The sequence below is a fragment of the Panthera tigris genome, chromosome B4 (genome assembly GCF_018350195.1).
Source record: "Panthera tigris isolate Pti1 chromosome B4, P.tigris_Pti1_mat1.1, whole genome shotgun sequence".
NCBI lineage: Eukaryota > Metazoa > Chordata > Mammalia > Carnivora > Felidae > Panthera > Panthera tigris.
In genome coordinates this window covers 41,032,683-41,049,471 of record NC_056666.1, presented here as the reverse complement: position 1 = coordinate 41,049,471, position 16,789 = coordinate 41,032,683, and the positions used below count along the sequence as shown (strand labels likewise).

The 16,789-nt window shown below is 46.5% G+C and overlaps 2 protein-coding genes and 1 long non-coding RNA gene across 3 annotated transcripts in view; 2 read left to right on the top strand and 1 right to left on the bottom strand.

The window, feature by feature from the left end:
- Positions 1-5,363, top strand: part of CHD4 (chromodomain helicase DNA binding protein 4) — a 30,128-nt gene extending 24,765 nt beyond the window's left edge. Inside the window, 3 exon segments of the mRNA XM_042991657.1 lie at positions 3,558-3,753; positions 4,489-4,652; positions 4,816-5,363. Coding sequence (XP_042847591.1) covers positions 3,558-3,753; positions 4,489-4,652; positions 4,816-4,833 — 378 coding nt within the window. The 3' untranslated portion in view covers positions 4,834-5,363.
- Positions 5,364-6,214: 851 nt separating this feature from the next.
- On the top strand, positions 6,215-16,592 carry NOP2 (NOP2 nucleolar protein). Its single transcript, XM_007089628.3, has 16 exons — positions 6,215-6,465; positions 6,746-6,852; positions 8,544-8,589; positions 8,750-8,838; positions 9,015-9,259; positions 10,883-10,938; positions 11,054-11,202; positions 11,302-11,501; positions 11,657-11,746; positions 12,592-12,679; positions 12,756-12,896; positions 13,474-13,613; positions 13,760-13,849; positions 14,028-14,150; positions 14,271-14,499; positions 15,810-16,592. Exons 2-16 carry the CDS (start codon positions 6,750-6,752, stop codon positions 16,466-16,468), a joined length of 2,448 nt encoding a protein of 815 aa, XP_007089690.1. The 5' UTR covers positions 6,215-6,465; positions 6,746-6,749; the 3' UTR covers positions 16,469-16,592.
- On the bottom strand, positions 13,616-15,126 carry LOC122240286. Its single transcript, XR_006219766.1, has 3 exons — positions 14,703-15,126; positions 14,058-14,303; positions 13,616-13,696 (listed from the first exon to the last, which is right to left on the bottom strand). It is a non-coding gene; the product is annotated as an uncharacterized LOC122240286 (long non-coding RNA).
- Positions 16,593-16,789: the final 197 nt, after the last annotated feature.

Genomic DNA, 16,789 nt, shown 5'->3' with positions numbered 1-16,789 from the left:
GTTCCCAAGTATCTTAAATATTAGAAATATGGGGGCACCTGGGTGACTCAGTCGGAAAAGCATGCAACTCTTGATTTTGGGGTTGTGAGTTCAAGCCCCACAAATACAGAGATAACTTAAATAAAAAGTTAAAAAAAAAAAAGCAAAAAAATTAAGACCTAGAGACTCGAAAGTAACCAGCTCTTCAAGGGCTGAAGATGACTGTGCCTAATAAATGACACAGACAGAATGGCACCTGGCTAACTCAGTAGGGCATGCAACTCTTGATCTCAGGGTCATGAGTTCAAGCCCCACGTTGGGCATGGAGCCTAATTAAATACATACATACCAATAAATGACACAGACATGCAGTGGATATGTTGGGGGAACACTATAGGTTGGAGTGTACAGGAAAGATACAGAGATGGGACTGAATTGGATCTTTGAAGAGGGAGGGCTGTCAGTGGGCTAGTGGTACTTTTATCTGCATCTGAGAGCACCTGTGTGGATAAGGGGTGGGGTGGATGCAAAGAGGAGATGCAAAGGTAGAGCTTCATTCTCAGAATCACTAGAGTTAGTAAACCCAGGGCTGAAGAGAGTCTCAGTCTAGAATTCAGCAAACGTACATTGAGGGCACCTTTGTGCAGACCATCAAAATGGGATACCATGAAGACAAGATACGGGGATTTTAAGCTGACTGTAACTGGGGGGTAAGAAATGTACACTAACCTTCAAACATGTGCCAAGCGACGAGTGGCACAGGGATACAAAGATAAGGCATGGTGCCTATTCTCAAGGAACTTTTGGTTTAAGGTAGAGGCAAATGTGTGATAAAATGAATGCCACTCTGTGTATTGGGAGGGATTCATATGGAAGTTCTCCAGGGAAAATTAGGGAGCCAGAAGAGAGCTCCCAAATGGCTTTGTGGAGAAGCTGGTATTGGAATTAAGTTTTGATTAATGTAATAGAGATAACTGGATAGAAACGGAAGGCTGTTTGAACCAACGGGATTAGGTAGGGCAGAGACCTAGAGGCAGCAGAGCTTATGGTGTTTGCAAACAGCAAGTAGTCCAGTCGGGCTGTAGAGAACACTTGTTTGGGTGATGGTGGGAGGTAGGTTGGAGAGATAGGTAAGGGTTAGAGATCAGTAGGTGCATTTTTTGGCACCAGATGAGAGTTTGGACTTGACCCTATAGTTAGTTAATGGGCAGGCATTGAAGGATTGTGAAGAGTTTTGATATGACCAAGGAAAATGGAAACAGCATTCATGAGATTATAGAACTGCTGTACAGTCATGAGGTAGTAAAAGGCTGGGCTGTGGTGCTGGTTGTAGAAAATGAAAAGGATAAGATAAAGGAAACAAAATACCAAATAATTGATAGGATTTACTGGTTTATTGTAGGGTCAGCAAACCTTTTCTATTAAAGGGCTCGATAGTAACTATTTCAGGCTTTGTGGGACGTACATGTTGCAAATACTCTCGTAGTGTGCAAGTAGCCACAGGTGATAAACGAGTAAGTATGAATGTGTTCCCATAAAACTGTATTTATTGATGCCAAAATTTGACCTTCATACAATTTTTATGAAGTGTCACAAACTGTTGATTTTTTTCTAGCCATTTAAAAATGTAAAAAACCGGGGCACCTGGCTGGCTCAGTCGGTAGAGTGTGCAACTCTTGACCTTGAGGTTATAAGTTTGAGCCCTATGATGGGTGTGAAGATTACGTAGAAAAACAAGATGTTTTTTTAAAAATGTAAAAAAACCATTCTTAGCTCTTGAGCCATACAAAAACAGCCAATGCGCCAGATATTGGCCATAGGCCATAGTTTTCTGACTCTTGACTGATTGGATTTGAGATACAAACTAAAGTTTTGAGCCTGAGTCACCAAGAAAAATGATCATTGGCAGATCAGGGAAGTATGAAGAGGGAGCAGTTTGTAGAGTTAAACTTTAGAAAAAGTCCTAGTGTCCTCCCACTACCCCCATCACCATAAACAAGTGGGATCAGAGTGATCAACCACATGAGTGGGATCAGAAAGCTCAGTGCTTGAAATGTAGGTTCAAAAAGCATCATTTGCACAGAGATGCTGGCTGAACTGGGAAAGGAGAAATCACTTAAGGGAGTGCGTTAAAAGAATAGCAAGCCAAGGGCTGGCCCTGGAGAAAGCTCATAGTATGGGACAGGAAGAGGCAGTTGGTGAAGGAGACAGGATCTGTAGATTGAAAGTAGATGCTTGGTCTGTCTGGGGATAGATTATTCTGCTTGATGAAGCATGTCCTGTGGAAGAAACAACAGCCCATTATTCTCATACTGTCCTATTTCCTGACCCCTAATGGCTTTATTGTTTTTAAGAACCAGTGGATGGATACTTGAGCAAATTAAGTCTTAAAACTTCTGAAACAGCATTCTGTCCCTCGGAATATATTGCAAAGAACCTTTTACGTAGCTCCATCAGGTGACGTGTAAGTGTTCATTGCAGCATAATTTTTGGTGGTGGGGCCTGTAGGCAACCTAGATGTTCAGCTGGGACACTGGGAGTGTGCATAGGTAAAATGCGGGTTCACATCATTAAGCGTTCTAAGCAACAGAAGAAACAAAATATATGTGATAGAACAACATAAATCGAACAAATTAAAAAGATCTGAAGTGCGGAAAGGAAGAAAAAGCTTTTTATGTGTACAGAACAACATTTTGTTACATTAGAAATATGCACATGAACCAATATTCAGTCTTCAAAAACACCAAAAACCACTCAGTAAGTATATTATAAGCGTTGCCTATTGGGGAAGGAAAGGGAATGGAAATGAGATATGGAGACAAAAGAAAATAAAATAATTTTAAAAAGTAAAACAACTTAAGTGATATGATGTGGTAAGCATATCCATAGAAGGGACAATCATGCAACCACTAAAAAGCATCTTTTGTCAGGGGCGCCTGGGTGGCTCAGTTGGTTAAGCATCCGACTTCAGCTCAGGTCATGATCTCATGGTTAGTGAGTTCAAGCCCCACATCGGGCTCTGTGCTGATGGCTCAGAGCCTGGAGCCTGTTTCAGATTCTGTGTCTCCCTCTCTGCCCCTCCCCTGCTCCTGCTCTGTCTTTCTCTGTCTCTCAAAAAATAAATAAATGTTAAAAAAATTTTTTTAAAAAAGCATTTTTTTGTCAAGAGCAGTTAATAATAAAGGAAGGTTTTTCCTGTGGAATTTTGAGTGAAGCCATGATGTAGATCTATAGAGAGAGAGTGATCTCTGGTACATAAAAAATATATACGCAAAGAAAAACCAGAACATGTTAACAGTATCTTTAGGAGGTGCAATTACTTACGATCTTAATTTTTTATATGATCTACTTTCTAAATTGAAACTATCGTTTTTGTATAAGCAAATCAATAAAGGGCAAGGAGTTTTAAAAACATGGACTTCCAAATGGGGATTAAAAAAAGCAAAAGCAATGTGATGTTGAGCTGCTTGTGTGGGGGGGAGCCGTCTGTAAGGTTCTTTATAGGTTCTGAGAAGCCTGTCAAAAATCAGCAGAGTAAATATCAGTCCAACCCCCATCTCCTCTTTATCCTTCTCTAGCTCTTAGAACAAGCCCTGGTGATTGAGGAACAGCTGCGCCGGGCAGCTTACCTGAACATGTCCGAGGACCCTTCTCACCCTTCCATGGCCCTAAACACCCGCTTTGCTGAGGTGGAGTGTTTGGCGGAGAGTCATCAGCACCTGTCTAAGGAGTCAATGGCAGGAAACAAGCCAGCCAATGCAGTCCTGCACAAAGGTAGCCAGTGGCTCCCCTGCCTCCTGCTGACTCGGTCTCCTTCCTCCTCCGGAATACATAGTTACTCCTTGTTTCCAAAACTTTCAGAGTCCCTCTGGCTAGGATCTTTGCCTTCTTCCTTGAAAAGCTAATATCTTAGAGGCAATCAAGGACAGTGGTTCTTTGCCTCTTTTAACTCCATATATTCAAGTTCTTGGAGGTGGAAAGCAAAGCAGAATAATAGAGTATCGTCTGAGATAATTTAGAGGTGACTTCAGGTGATTTAAGATCCAGTTAGATTCTAGATCCCTTTCGACATTTCGTTTCTAACTAAAGTTCAAACATGGGGGGTGGGGTGGAGGGTGAAATGAGGGAAAAAAGGCTGTTACAAAGGAAGGAGGAGATAGCTCCAAAAGCTGGAGAGGGAAGATGATGAAAAAAGGAAACAACAGGAATAAGCTTCTCTCATGGAGGGAGAATACAGACGAGACAATATGGAGCAAAGTGCATTGAGGGCTAAGTGGCATAAAAAAACATAGCATCATGGACAGTTGGAAGTGGAATATAAGAAGTAGTAACTTGGGTATGGTGGAGGCCAGTCAGGTGACTCTGACTGACGGACCATACTCCAGCACATCAGTCACTTGGATCACTGAGAAGTAACAGAGGGGCCTGGTTCACTGTGCTAAGAAGGATCTCAGTCTTGACTACCACAGCTCACCACCTGTTTCCCCCCCGCACCCCCACCCCGTGCAGTTCTGAAACAGCTAGAAGAACTGCTGAGTGACATGAAAGCTGATGTGACTCGACTCCCAGCTACTATAGCCCGAATTCCCCCAGTTGCTGTGAGGCTACAGATGTCAGAGCGTAACATTCTCAGCCGCCTGGCAAACCGAGCACCCGAACCTACTCCACAGCAGGTAGAGTGTTTTCTTCTGGCCAGCTGTTCCAGCAGAGCCAGTCTGGAACTTGTAATATTGCTCTCCTGGTTGGGGGGTGCAGGGGCTTACCGGTGAGTTCCCTTGGGATCAGGTAGATTCCTATGGTTTGGAATTCTGACTCCCTTGGCTCTCTTTCCTGTAGGTAGCCCAGCAGCAGTGAAGATCCGGATCGATGATACCACCTCCACCGCTGAGCAGTGACCTTCCTCACTTTCCCTTGCCCAGCTTCTCCCCTGGGGCCTGAGAGACCCTCTCCTTTCTTCTGCCCCATCTTCCACATTGTAAAGGAACAGCCCCCAGTGCACTGGGGAAGGGGAGGGAGTGAGGGGCAGTGGTGCCCTTCCTGCTGGAGAGACATGCAGCAGTAGCGCCGGCGCCATCTGCAGGGAGCTGGCGGGCTGGCCTTTTGGGCCCTGGCTTCTCCCCACCGTAACGCCTGTTACACACAAACTCTTGTGGGTTCCCGCCAGGCTTGAAGAAAACGATCTGAATTTCTTCCTCCTTTTGGTTTTATTTTGTTGGTTTATTTTGTGTTTTCTTTTCTCCTTTTTTGGGGGTATTCAGAGTGGGCCGGGCCCCTGGGCGAGACACAGCTACCTCTGTTGGCATCTTTTTAATACCAGGAACCCAGCGGCTCCAGCCACTGAGCAGCTAGAATGAAATAAAGTGGAAAAAAAAAAAAAAAAAAAAGAAAAGAACCAAAAGCATAAAAAACCACAGCAAATTTCTTGATGAAAATTGAAAATAAAAGTTTCCTTGTATTTTAGTGCTCTGGTTCAGTGTGGGTGTAGGTGCAGGTGGATGAGTGTGTATGACAGGAGCTCTGGGAAATGTGTATTTGAAACCTAAGGGGGTCACCTTGTGTTCTGATATTCTTTAGAAGAGCCATGTTCTGTGTGCATGTGCCTTATGTGGTGGGGATCAAGGATGACTGCCACCTGGAAAATGCGAGGCTCCAAAACCATACTTGGGTTCATACCCTGTACTACTGATTCATGGCTTTGTGACCTGAGGGAGTTAACTTACCTGGGCTGTAGATTTCTCGTATAAAATAAAGATATCTTCTTCATAGAGTTGTGAAGATAAAAATAGTAAAGTGCTTGGAAATGTTTTTAACAGCTAAGCACCCCCTTAGTGTTTATTTGGAGGAAGGCTGTAATTTTTTCTTGTTAACTTATGTGAAATTAGGACACAAGAAATCTTCCTCTAGCCTCTAGAGGTGAACCCAGGCAGAGGCGAACCTTACTTAACGGGCTGAGCGGGGGTTTGGGGGGCCGAAGAAGCGGGTCTCCTAATCAAAGGGCTGGGAGGTGAGAAGCATGCGATTCCTTGGTCTTGAGACGATGGTAGGGCGGAGGAGGGCCGAAGTCTCACGCCCTGGTTGGAGGAGCGGCGGCGTGGAGGTACAGTTTTTCCCACTGATACCTGCAATGAGGCAAGAGGCCAACACTTTGCGGACGGGGGTGGGGTGTGTGGGGCGGAGCGGGTGTTGAAAAGGGTTCCGTCCGCATTGCTTTCTCCGCTCCCGGGGAGTGAAGTGGAAGCGGTCCACCTGCGAATTTCCTCCGGCGGTGCTGCCGCCAGCGCCGCGCGCGTTCCCAGGGGGAGCGTAAGTTCTGGGTTCTGCGACCGACCAGAAGCGACCGGAAGAGGCGGGGCTACGAGGCGGGCGCGCTCTGTGCGCCTGCGTGAAACATTTCCGTAGCGTGTGGTGTCCGACCCTAGTCTCAGAGTGCACGTGGAGTGCCGAGCCGCTTATCCAGGGGCCTCTCGGGCCTGGACCCTATTTCAAGTGAGCCGAGGCTTCGGGTGGGTGTGGAGGAAGTTGGGGAAGGGTGACTGCACTGACTCAGACTGGGGCGTCGGGAGCGGGACGTAGTACAAATGGTGTGGGACCCAAGGGCCGGGTCCAGCATAAAATGGAGGTTTTGTCATGCCATTAGGGGCTGTTGGGAGTGCTGAGTCGAGATTCGAGGCGATGTCCTTTCCCAGTCTAATATGCTAAGTATGCGGTCTCCGTTTGCCTTTCCAATACGCGCGACTCTACCTTCTCCCATTTTTCTTTTCCCCAGTACTATGGGGCGCAAGTTGGACCCTGCAAAGGAGAAGCGCGGGCCAGGCCGTAAGGCCCGGAAACAGAAGGGTGCTGAGACCGAACTAGCCAGATTCTTGCCTGCAGGTAAGGGTTAGGCCTGGCCTCCTCCCCTCCCCTCCTCCCTTCTCCAGTTCTTTAGGTTTTGCTCCATTTTTTCATCTGTATCACATCCCCTTCTGTTTTTAGTCTCTGTAGTCACTGTTCAAGTAGAATTTTCTTTGAGCTGAGTTACAGAATTTAGACAGTTTCTAGAGAAACCAGAGTATATTGTGTGAGTTATTAGAAAGTAGGTATGAATCAAACACTGTCTTTAGCACTTACAGAAGACGTAGCAGGGACTGAAGCACCCATGCAAGGGGGGGTCCAGTTTAACATTGAAGGAATTTAGACGACCTACAGTTTAAAAAGATTTTAAGCTGGGGGACACCTGGATGACTCAGTCAGTTAAGAGTCCGGCTCTTGATCTCAGCCCAGGTCTTGATCTCCGGTCATGATCTCACAGTTTGAGGGATCGAGCCCCTTGTAGGGCTCTGTACAGCGCAGAGCCTGCTTGGGATTCTTTCTCTCTCTTCTCTATGCCTCTCTTTCTCTGTCTGCACCTGCCCTGCTTGTGCTCACTCAAAACAAATAAATAAATGTTAAAAAAAAAAAAAAGATTGTAAGCTGGGTTTTGGAAGATGGTTGACATGTTAGTAAGTGGAAGTTGAGAAGAAAGCCGACTGGTCACCATCAACCAGTTGTGTTGTGGAGGACATGGCTATGGCAAGGCACAGATCTGATTCCCACATGGTGAATAGTCTGCTGCATGGAAGGCTGGGGTGGGAGAGAAGAATGCACAGGTAGTTTGTGTTGGGCATTTAGAGAAAACAGTGCAGATTATTGAGGTATTAGAAAGTGCTAGGCACTATACTGAAGCTTTTGGATACATTATCTCGCCTCATTCATCTCATTCTCTTAGCGCCCTGTGAGAGAGGCATTGTTAAGGAGATGAAAGCTGAGAGATTAAGTAACTTGGTCATGTAAATGACAGGGCTGAAATTTAAACTTTCTATTTCTTGGAGAACCTACGAAACAATCACCTACAAAGGTAAAATCTGTGGTTGGTTACTGAGTAAATTGAGAGGAAAGGAAAGGAGAAGACAAGACTGTTTTGTTACATAACTTCGTCCATTTCTTACAGACTTAGCAGTGTTTCAAATGGTGGAGCTGCTACAGGTCTTTCAACTCCTTCGGTCTTCTGTTGGCAGACTTAACGGCGATGGCAGAAGTGGTAGTGTAGGGACCACAGTGCCAGATCTGCACAACTTAGTCTTTGCATCTTGGTTTTGCCACAGAAGGAGCAAGTGTATGTGCCATGCTGGCTTATTTCAGATTGTTTTCACCATTTTCCTGAAGGAGGAATCATAACGGGTCCCATATTTACCAACCCATTACCAACTCAGACCTTTGGTGCGTTTAGCCATGTCTCTGTACACTAGGTCCAAGGCCAGAGAGAAAAGATGAATTTTGAATCTTTTGTTTTCAAGATGGTAGTAATACTATTGATTGAAATCAGAAGGCTGGAGGGAGGCCCAGTTTGGATTTGGGTGATGCACAACCAGATGGAGATCATCTTTACATCTCTCATCCAACTCTTCCTGGAGGGCTATGAAGCAAGTTACAACCTACTCCCTTTAATGAGTGAATTAATTTTTTCTTCACTTTTATTTTCTAATGTTCTTTTTTCATTTCCCCTGTGACCTACTGTTTTGTCTGTCTCTCTTTTTTAAATACAGCGGGTGATGAAAGTTCTAAGAGGCTGTCTAGTCGTGCTCGAAAAAGGTGAGTGTGGGTGTCCAGACTTCCATAGACGAAATTGGTACTGTTCATCTTTAGTCACATGATCGCGTGATCATACTGATGGAAAGGGTTGTTTGGCGACTGTTGTATTTCTGTGGCAGAGTCTAAAGGTGTGTTCTGTTTCCTCCATATATCATTTCAGGGCAGCCAAGAGAAGGTTGGGTTCTGCTGAAGCCCTTGAGATGGCTAAGTTTCCTGGGGCCAAACCATTGCCTGGAAAGTTACCAAAAGGTCAGTGAACATAGGAGCTGTGTGCTACATGAGAAGTCCTCTACGTCCTGGGTAGGGAAGGACTTGTTGAGCATTTCTGGAGTGAAAGGAATAGCCAGAGGACATTTTTAGGGGTAGAAAGTACAGGGTTCATCAGTGTGTGGCTGCCATCAGTCCAGGATTATTCAAACCCTTAGGAGTCTCTGGAGGAGCTGTTCAGACACCTGGTAAGAAGGGAGCCCAGTCCTTACTCCGTGCTTCTCAAGGCAAGAAGCGTCCAGCACCAACCCATAGCAGTGAGGAGGAAGAGGAGGAAGATGACTCCGAAGAGGATGATGTGGTGAACCAGGGGGGCCTCTGGGGCTCTGAGGACAGTGACGCTGATATGATAGATGACTATGGCGCTGACTCCAACTCAGAGGCCGATGATGAAGGTGAAGAGGTGAGGTTTCTCTCTGTGGGTGTTCAGGAAGGGATCCTTGCCTTTTAGTTTTTCCAGATCCTTTTTTTTTTTTTTTTTTACATTTGTTTATTTTTGAGAGACAGAGTGAGACAAAGTGAGAGTAGGGGAGGGGCAGAGAGAGGGAGACATAGAATCTGGAACAGGCTCTAGGCTCTGAGCTGTCAGCACAGAGCCTAACATGGGGCTCGAACTCATGAACCGCTAGATCATGACCTGAGCTGAAGTCAGACGCTTAACCGACTGAGCCACCCAGGCGCCCCTAGTTTTTCCAGATCCTTGAGAATATCCGTCAGTGATGAGGATAAGTGGAGTAGAGAAAAGGGGTTTTAGCATTCCGCCACTGTTTTCCTGTCATCTGTGTTTTTGCTCAGTGCACATACAAGTATAGAAAAGCTGTAGGATAGAGCATTTTGAAATAGACTGTTCAGTGGTGGTGAGGATATGGTCAGGGGAATCTTTGAATGCCCAATGTGAGGGGAATAGAAATGCATACACATTTTTTATAAAGCATTTGGTATCTGAGAACCTTAGGAGTTTCTTCCTTTTGACCTAGTAATTCCGTTTAAGAAGATGATCCAGAATGTGGACAAAGATTTATTCACATTTATGTAGGGGTTCCTGGCTGGCTCAGTTGGTAGAACATGCAACTGTTGATTTCAGGGTTGTTAGTTTGAGCCCCATGTTGGGTGTAGAGATTACTTAAAAAAAAAAAAAAAAATCTGGGGCACCTGGGTGGCTCAGTCAGTTGGGCATCCGACTTCGGCTCAGGTCATGATCTCATGGTCCGTGAGTTTGAGCCCCACGTCGGGCTCTGTGCTGACAGCTCAGAGCCTGGAGCCTGTTTCAGATTCTGTGTCTCCCTCTTTCTCTCTCCTCCCCCGCTCATGCTCTTTTCTCAAAAATAAATAAATGTTAAAAAAATAAAAATTAAAAAAAATCTAAAAAAATCTATGTATTACACAATTAGTATATGTTAGGAAAACTCAGGTGATACAGGGTTGTATAGGATGAAAAGAAAGTTCCCATTTGCACTGTTTCTCACAGTCTGCCTTTTCTCTACAGAGTTACTGTTAGGAGATTTGCACAGACACCTTGTGGACCTTAATGCCCAAAACTCTGAAAACTGCCAAAATAACCAATATGCTTCAGTAAATTATGGTTCCATTTATATACTAAATTAACATTTGGCCATTATGTCTGTGAAAATGCTGGTGATCTGTGAATGAATGAAAAAAGGCAGGAAACACATGTGAAAATGCATCACGATTTCAACTATGAAAAATAGTATGTCTGGAAGAAATGTGGCAAAATGGATATCCAAGGACAATTTTTGTCTCTTTTGTATACATATGGGGGTGTATTAACATTCAGAACTTTTAATGGGAAGTGAGTTACACACAAAAGTAGTATGATGAAACTCTATGATCTGTTACTTAGTTTCAACAATGGTTGACATATTCACTTCTATTCACTTCTTTAGCTTTCCTCCTTCCTTCTGAGAGTGTTACATTTGCATTTAGGAAACAAAGTACAGAGATGGGATACTACTTGGGAGGGTGACAGAGCAGGCTTTGCATTACTAGCCCCTGCCTCTTTTTTCAGCTGCTGCCCATTGAGAGGGCTGCCCGGAAGCAAAAGGCTCAGGAAGCTGTTGCTGGGTGAGTTTTGGAAACTCTTAGGATGGAGCCCAGGCAACAGCTGGGATGAAGGAATTGAGGAAGGAGGAGGTGTCTGTTTTCATCTGTGAATCACTGTTTCTGGACCTGTTTGTAGGAGCCAATGGAGTGAGGAGGAGGAGGAAGCCGAGGAAGGATCCCCTGAGTCAGGCCCTCAAAAGAATGATGAGACAGATGGAGGCCTGCAGATCAATGTGGATGAGGAGGAGCCCTTTGTGCTGCCCTCTGCTGGGGAGATGGAGCAGGATATCCTTCCAGTGCAGGGTGAGGGATAGGGAGAAGGTGCTTGAGAGAGGGGATTTCCAGGCCCTGGGACATCACCAAACAGTTCCTTAACACGTCCACATGCCCAGGCTCCAGACTTGCAACGAATTCACAAGCGCATCCAAGATATAGTGGCAGTGCTGCGTGATTTTGGGACGCAGCGGGAGGAAGGTAGATCTCGTTCTGAATATCTGCACCGGCTTCAGAAGGATCTGGCCACTTACTACTCCTATGGAGACTTCTTGCTTGGCAAGCTCATGGACCTCTTCCCTCTGTCTGAGGTAATGAATTCTAATCTAAGGCCCCTTTTGCTTTGCTTTTCTTATCTTCTCTGTTTTACCCTGAATGAGGAAGGCAGTCCGTCTCCTTGCTCTTTTCTCTTCTGGCTGAGCTCCTTGGCCAGCCTGACTTACTCCCTGCCATTTTGCTTTTTCAGTTGGTGGAGTTCTTAGAAGCTAATGAGGTACCTCGGCCCATCACACTCAGGACCAATACCTTGAAAACCCGGCGCCGAGACCTTGCTCAGGTGAGGGCTGGATTTTGAGATTTATCTCAGGGAAGTGTTGACTTCTAACCCCAGAGACTCCTCTTTCTCACTCTGAAGGGGGTTGGGGGGCTGGGGTCTTAGTACCTAAGCATTTCTTGTACAGGCATGATCCCAGGAGGCAAACCCAGGCAGGCTTAGTGTCATGCTGGATTTATCTGACTGACTCAGGGCCCAGGACCTCTGTGGAGTGGGAGACTCATCCCTTCAGCCTCTGTTCCTTGTGACAGGGTTAGGACGCTGGCATCAGGGAAAAAGTGCTGCCTCAGAACAAAATGGGAGTTGTCTGCCTTTTAGATCATTGAAGAGTTGGTAAAACTGTGGTTCCTGCCCCAGAAAAAGACATGACACACATGAACAAACAGTATTTTAAACTCATCGTTTCCCAGGGTTCAGGGACCCCATGGTAAAGACCACTGTTCTACGGTTAGTGGTGTGGCGTTGTGTGTAGTCTTTCTCCTGGTGCGAAGGTAACCTACCTGATCATTATCTTTAGTGTGTTGTGATGTTACATTTTTGGATGGCAGGGGTGCCTGAGGCTTTTGGAAAATCAGAGTTCAGTTCCAGGAAACAAAAGGACAGGAGCTGGCAGTCTGCTCCATTGGGCTGGAATTCAGACCTTGAGTTGGAGCCTCAGGCTAAGGGAAAGGACATCATAGGATGGTATGGGAGAGGCCACAGCCAATGAGTCTGTGGTGATTGTATCGTGACTACAGGCTCTGGAAGTGGTGGTGCCACAGGCCTCAGTAGAACCACGTTTTCATATTTCCACCTGTTTTCTGGGTGTAGGAACCTACAAGGTCTTAAAATCTTGATTTTATCTTCAGGCGCTAATTAACCGTGGCGTTAACCTGGATCCCCTGGGCAAGTGGTCAAAGACTGGACTGGTGGTATATGATTCTTCGGTGCCCATTGGTAAGTGTTCCCTGCCTGGAAGCCCTTCTGCCCCTGCCCTCGTCCCAGCATGTCACAGATGGGTGTCCTTCCACAGGTGCTACCCCCGAGTACCTGGCTGGGCACTATATGCTTCAAGGAGCCTCGAGTATGTTGCCGGTCATGGCCTTGGCGCCCCAGGAACACGAGCGGATCCTGGACATGTGTTGTGCTCCTGGAGGAAAGACTAGCTACATAGGTATGAGAAGGGAAGGCGGGTAGGAGCCATTTGGCTTTCTGCTTTTGGAAGTAGTGGGGTTGCTAACTTACTAGTGTGCAAGAAAACCATACACAAGCAATTAGCAGAGCAGTGAGGAGTATAGGCTCTGGAGCCGGCCTGGTCCAGCCCCGTGTGTGCCACTAACTACCCATATGACCTCAGGCGAGCCCCTGGTCTTCTCTCGTTATCTGTAAAATGGGGTGGTAAGTGTCCTTGGCTTGGAGGTTATATTATGCTTGGGTTGTTAGGATTAAGATACACTGTTAGAAGTCCTTGGTCAAGTGTTCAGCACATAAGTAGTCCTAACCATTTCATTTAGCTGTTAGCACCAAAAAGATGTTCGGTAACAGCGAAAAAAACCACACCAGCAGTCTTGTTCATCTCAGAGTGCAGATTGGGTAGACCCGTACAGTAGACCGTGGGGAGGAGGCTTATTGGGAGTGAAGTTGCCTTGAAGCAGTGAGACTTCACTTACGGGTTCTTGGGCAGGAGGGTGGCCAGTGGGTGTGGAGGCAGAGGAGGTGGCTGGTGAGCACTGTGCCCTCTCTCTCCTCAGCCCAGCTGATGAAGAACACAGGTGTGATTCTTGCCAATGATGCCAATGCTGAGCGACTCAAGAGCGTTGTGGGTAATCTGCACCGGTTGGGAGTCACTAACACCATCATCAGCCACTACGATGGGCGTCAGTTCCCCAAGGTAGGGTTCCCCTGTGTGTGTCTCTCTTGAGGTCTTCCAGTTCACCTGTCCCCTTCCTGACCTCACGGTATTTAGACTTGCTCCTAGGAAATAATGGTGCGGTACAGGTTGCCAAAACATCTAACTAACCTACCCCTTCTCCCCAGGTGGTGGGGGGCTTTGACCGAGTACTTTTGGATGCACCCTGCAGTGGCACCGGGGTCATCTCCAAAGACCCAGCTGTGAAGACTAACAAGGTGAGGAGTTGGGGGGTGGGGCTAAGGGTGGGAGTGGGGGCCAGCTGAGAGGGCTTGGCTGGGCCTTGCAGAGGTGGAATGGGAGGTGGAGGGGCACCTTGAGCAGTTAGTAGCTTGCCTCTTCTGAGGCTGCCTTTTGAAGTTTTGACACCCTCGTATCGGTCTCTCCTTGGGACAGGATGAGAAGGACATCCTGCGTTGTGCTCACCTTCAGAAGGAGTTGCTCCTGAGTGCTATTGACTCTGTCAATGCCACCTCCAAGACGGGTGGCTACCTTGTCTACTGCACTTGTTCCATCATGGTGAGGCCTTTGTTGTGGCAGAGCAAGAGGGGACAGGGCTAGGGGTCTCTTTGCCCCTTAGAGCTCTCTTCAACTCCAGCTCTGCTTTTCCGTCCATTTTTGTCTCCCCCACATATCCAGGTGGAAGAGAATGAGTGGGTGGTAGACTATGCCCTGAAAAAGAGGAATGTGCGGTTGGTGCCCACAGGTCTAGACTTTGGCCAGGAAGGTTTTACTCGCTTTCGAGAAAGGCGCTTCCACCCCACTCTGCGTTCTACCCGCCGCTTCTATCCTCACACCCACAATATGGATGGTTTCTTTATTGCCAAGTTCAAGAAATTCTCTAATTCTATCCCTCAATCCCAAACAGGTAAGCAGTCTGCTCTTTCTCCCCTTCATCACCCACCACCTTTGCTCTCTCTGCCTTGAAAGAGGCGTGTGACGCAGGGAAGGGAGGTACTTCTGCCTCCCTTACACCAGCCTTTGCGTGCTTGGATGAGAAGCCTCTTTCATTTCAATTAGAATTGTTCCAGAGCCTGGACCCCATTTGAGTGTATGTTAAAGCACACGTACAGATGGGGACTTTTCCCTTGATTCTGCCAAGTCGCTGCAGTCTTTCGGCACTAGATGCACTCCCAGTGCAGTTGTGGTTTCTTTTTCTTCTTGGCCAAGGGGTGCCTTCCTGGTAATAGACCTCTGCTGGTCCAGCACTGTCAGCACCGGGTTGGCACAAGTCTCCTCAGAACTATCAGCAGTTCTCTGAGTCCATCACGTTAATTGCAGCTCTTTTTCTCAGTCATCTTGAGTCTGGCCTGGATCTCAGAGAGAAGGGTGGGGTTTCTGGAACAGGCTTGATGGTGCTGCATGCTGGGATATAACCCAGGTTTAGTTAGAAGAGGGAGAGGCAGGTTTCTTGGACTACAAACTGTGACTTATTGAGTTGATTTTTTTATTTACTTATTTAAGTAACTTCTTAAGTTCAAGCCCAGCATGGGGCTTGAACTCATTACCCTGAGATCAAGAATCATGTGCTCTACTGACTGAGCCAGCCAGGTGCCCTGATTTTTTTTTTTTTTTTCTTTATAAATAATGTCCCTCACAAAAGTCACATCTGAATGTTAACAGAAACCTTAAGAACTAGAACTAGAGAAATTTGCTGTAACTTTTTTTTTCACTGTAACTTGAAAAGTACCTATTTAATGTTATTTCTCACTTATGTCTTACTGGCTTGTTTCTGGTTGGCTATGTGTGACTTATTTTCTTGTATCTCATCAAAATCCACATGAAAAAAAATGGTCTTTGATTTAAAAAGCCCAGTGCTTCAGGTATATTCAGGATTTCTCTCCTCCTCAGAGTGCCTTGTTACCTCCTGCCCTCAAGGGGACAGAGCTTCGTTTGAAACCTTTTTGCCTATGGGTGGGGAATGATCCCTTTCTCGTAATTTTTTGATCCTTTTTTCCTTAATACGAGGTTCAAATATGACTTGAGTAAAGGCCAGGTGATGTTAAGTAATACGAATGTAGGTGGTGTGCTCTTAGGCACTATCCCAGCTGTGTGGAACACTTGGCCAACAGTACCCAGGCAGTTTTCTTATCTTAATACCATTTACCTGCTCCACTAATGATGAGGATCCAGTGATGAGGCCCATTTTCTCAAACCATATGCTTAATTTTTAACCAGGAAATTCTGCAGCTTCCACCCCTACAAACCTAGACTTGCCTGAGGTGAAAGATCACATGACCCCCAAGCCTAAGGGCAGCAGCCATCCTGCCAAGAAAGCCAGAGTGGCTGTGAAAGCAAAGCAGCAATTGCAGAAACGGCAACATCCCAAGAAGGCCTCCTTCCAGAAGCAGAATGGCATCTCCAAAGGGACAGACTCAAGTTCGCCTACTGTATCTTGTGACACAAAGTCCCAAGCTTCTTCTAAGCTCCAAGATAGCAGCCAGCCAGCTCAAAAAGCTGAAGTGATCAGGGGACCAAAGGTGCCTAGGAAACTAAAGCAACAGTTAGCTATGCCACAGGCCTCCAAGAAAGTTGCCTTCCGGAAGCAGAATGCTTCCAGGGGCACGGACACGGAAGTGCCAGTGCTATCCCTCTCCAAGACCCAGGCCACTCTCAAGCCTGAGGACTGTGATCAGCCCTTTGGAAACAGCAAAAGGGCTGAGAAGGTAAAGCAGCAATTGCCAGAACAGCCTTTCAAGAAAGCTGCCTTCCGGAAGCAGAATGGCACCCCGAAGGGGCCTGAGACTTCCACTGTGTCCCTTCTCAGTTCCAGCCGGCCCCCACCAGCAAAGAGGAGAAAATCTCAGTCCAGAGGCAGCAGCCATCTGTCGTCTTAGACGAATGGTTGAAAGTAGGCAGGGGTGGTTCGTTACCGTTAATCACTGGTTTGGAACTATGGCCTCTGTGAGGTTGGTGTCCCCACTGTGCATATGAAATCTAATACACATTTTATACTCTCTGGCCACTGTGTGTTTTTTGAGGGGACTGGGTCCTGGCTTTGCTGCTTAAGGGTAGGGCTGGGAAGGTGGGACAGGGACCCTCTGAAGAGAGGAAACTGGTATACTGAGAAATCAGTTTCAGGCTTCTGGGTTTCCGTGGTCTCAGGGAGGAAGAGTCATGGAGTCAGAGCTTAGGGTAGTTGGACTCCGGGGAGAGGA

Excerpts from the sequence above, each read along its gene's own strand:
- NOP2 (XM_007089628.3), top strand. The coding sequence starts at position 6,750 with ATGGGGCGCAAGTTGGACCCTGCAAAGGAGAAGCGCGGGCCAGGCCGT. Across the intron at positions 11,747-12,591 it reads GGCGCCGAGACCTTGCTCAG|GCGCTAATTAACCGTGGCGT; the intron begins GTGAGGGCTGGA and ends TTTTATCTTCAG. Across the intron at positions 12,680-12,755 it reads TGATTCTTCGGTGCCCATTG|GTGCTACCCCCGAGTACCTG; the intron begins GTAAGTGTTCCC and ends GTCCTTCCACAG.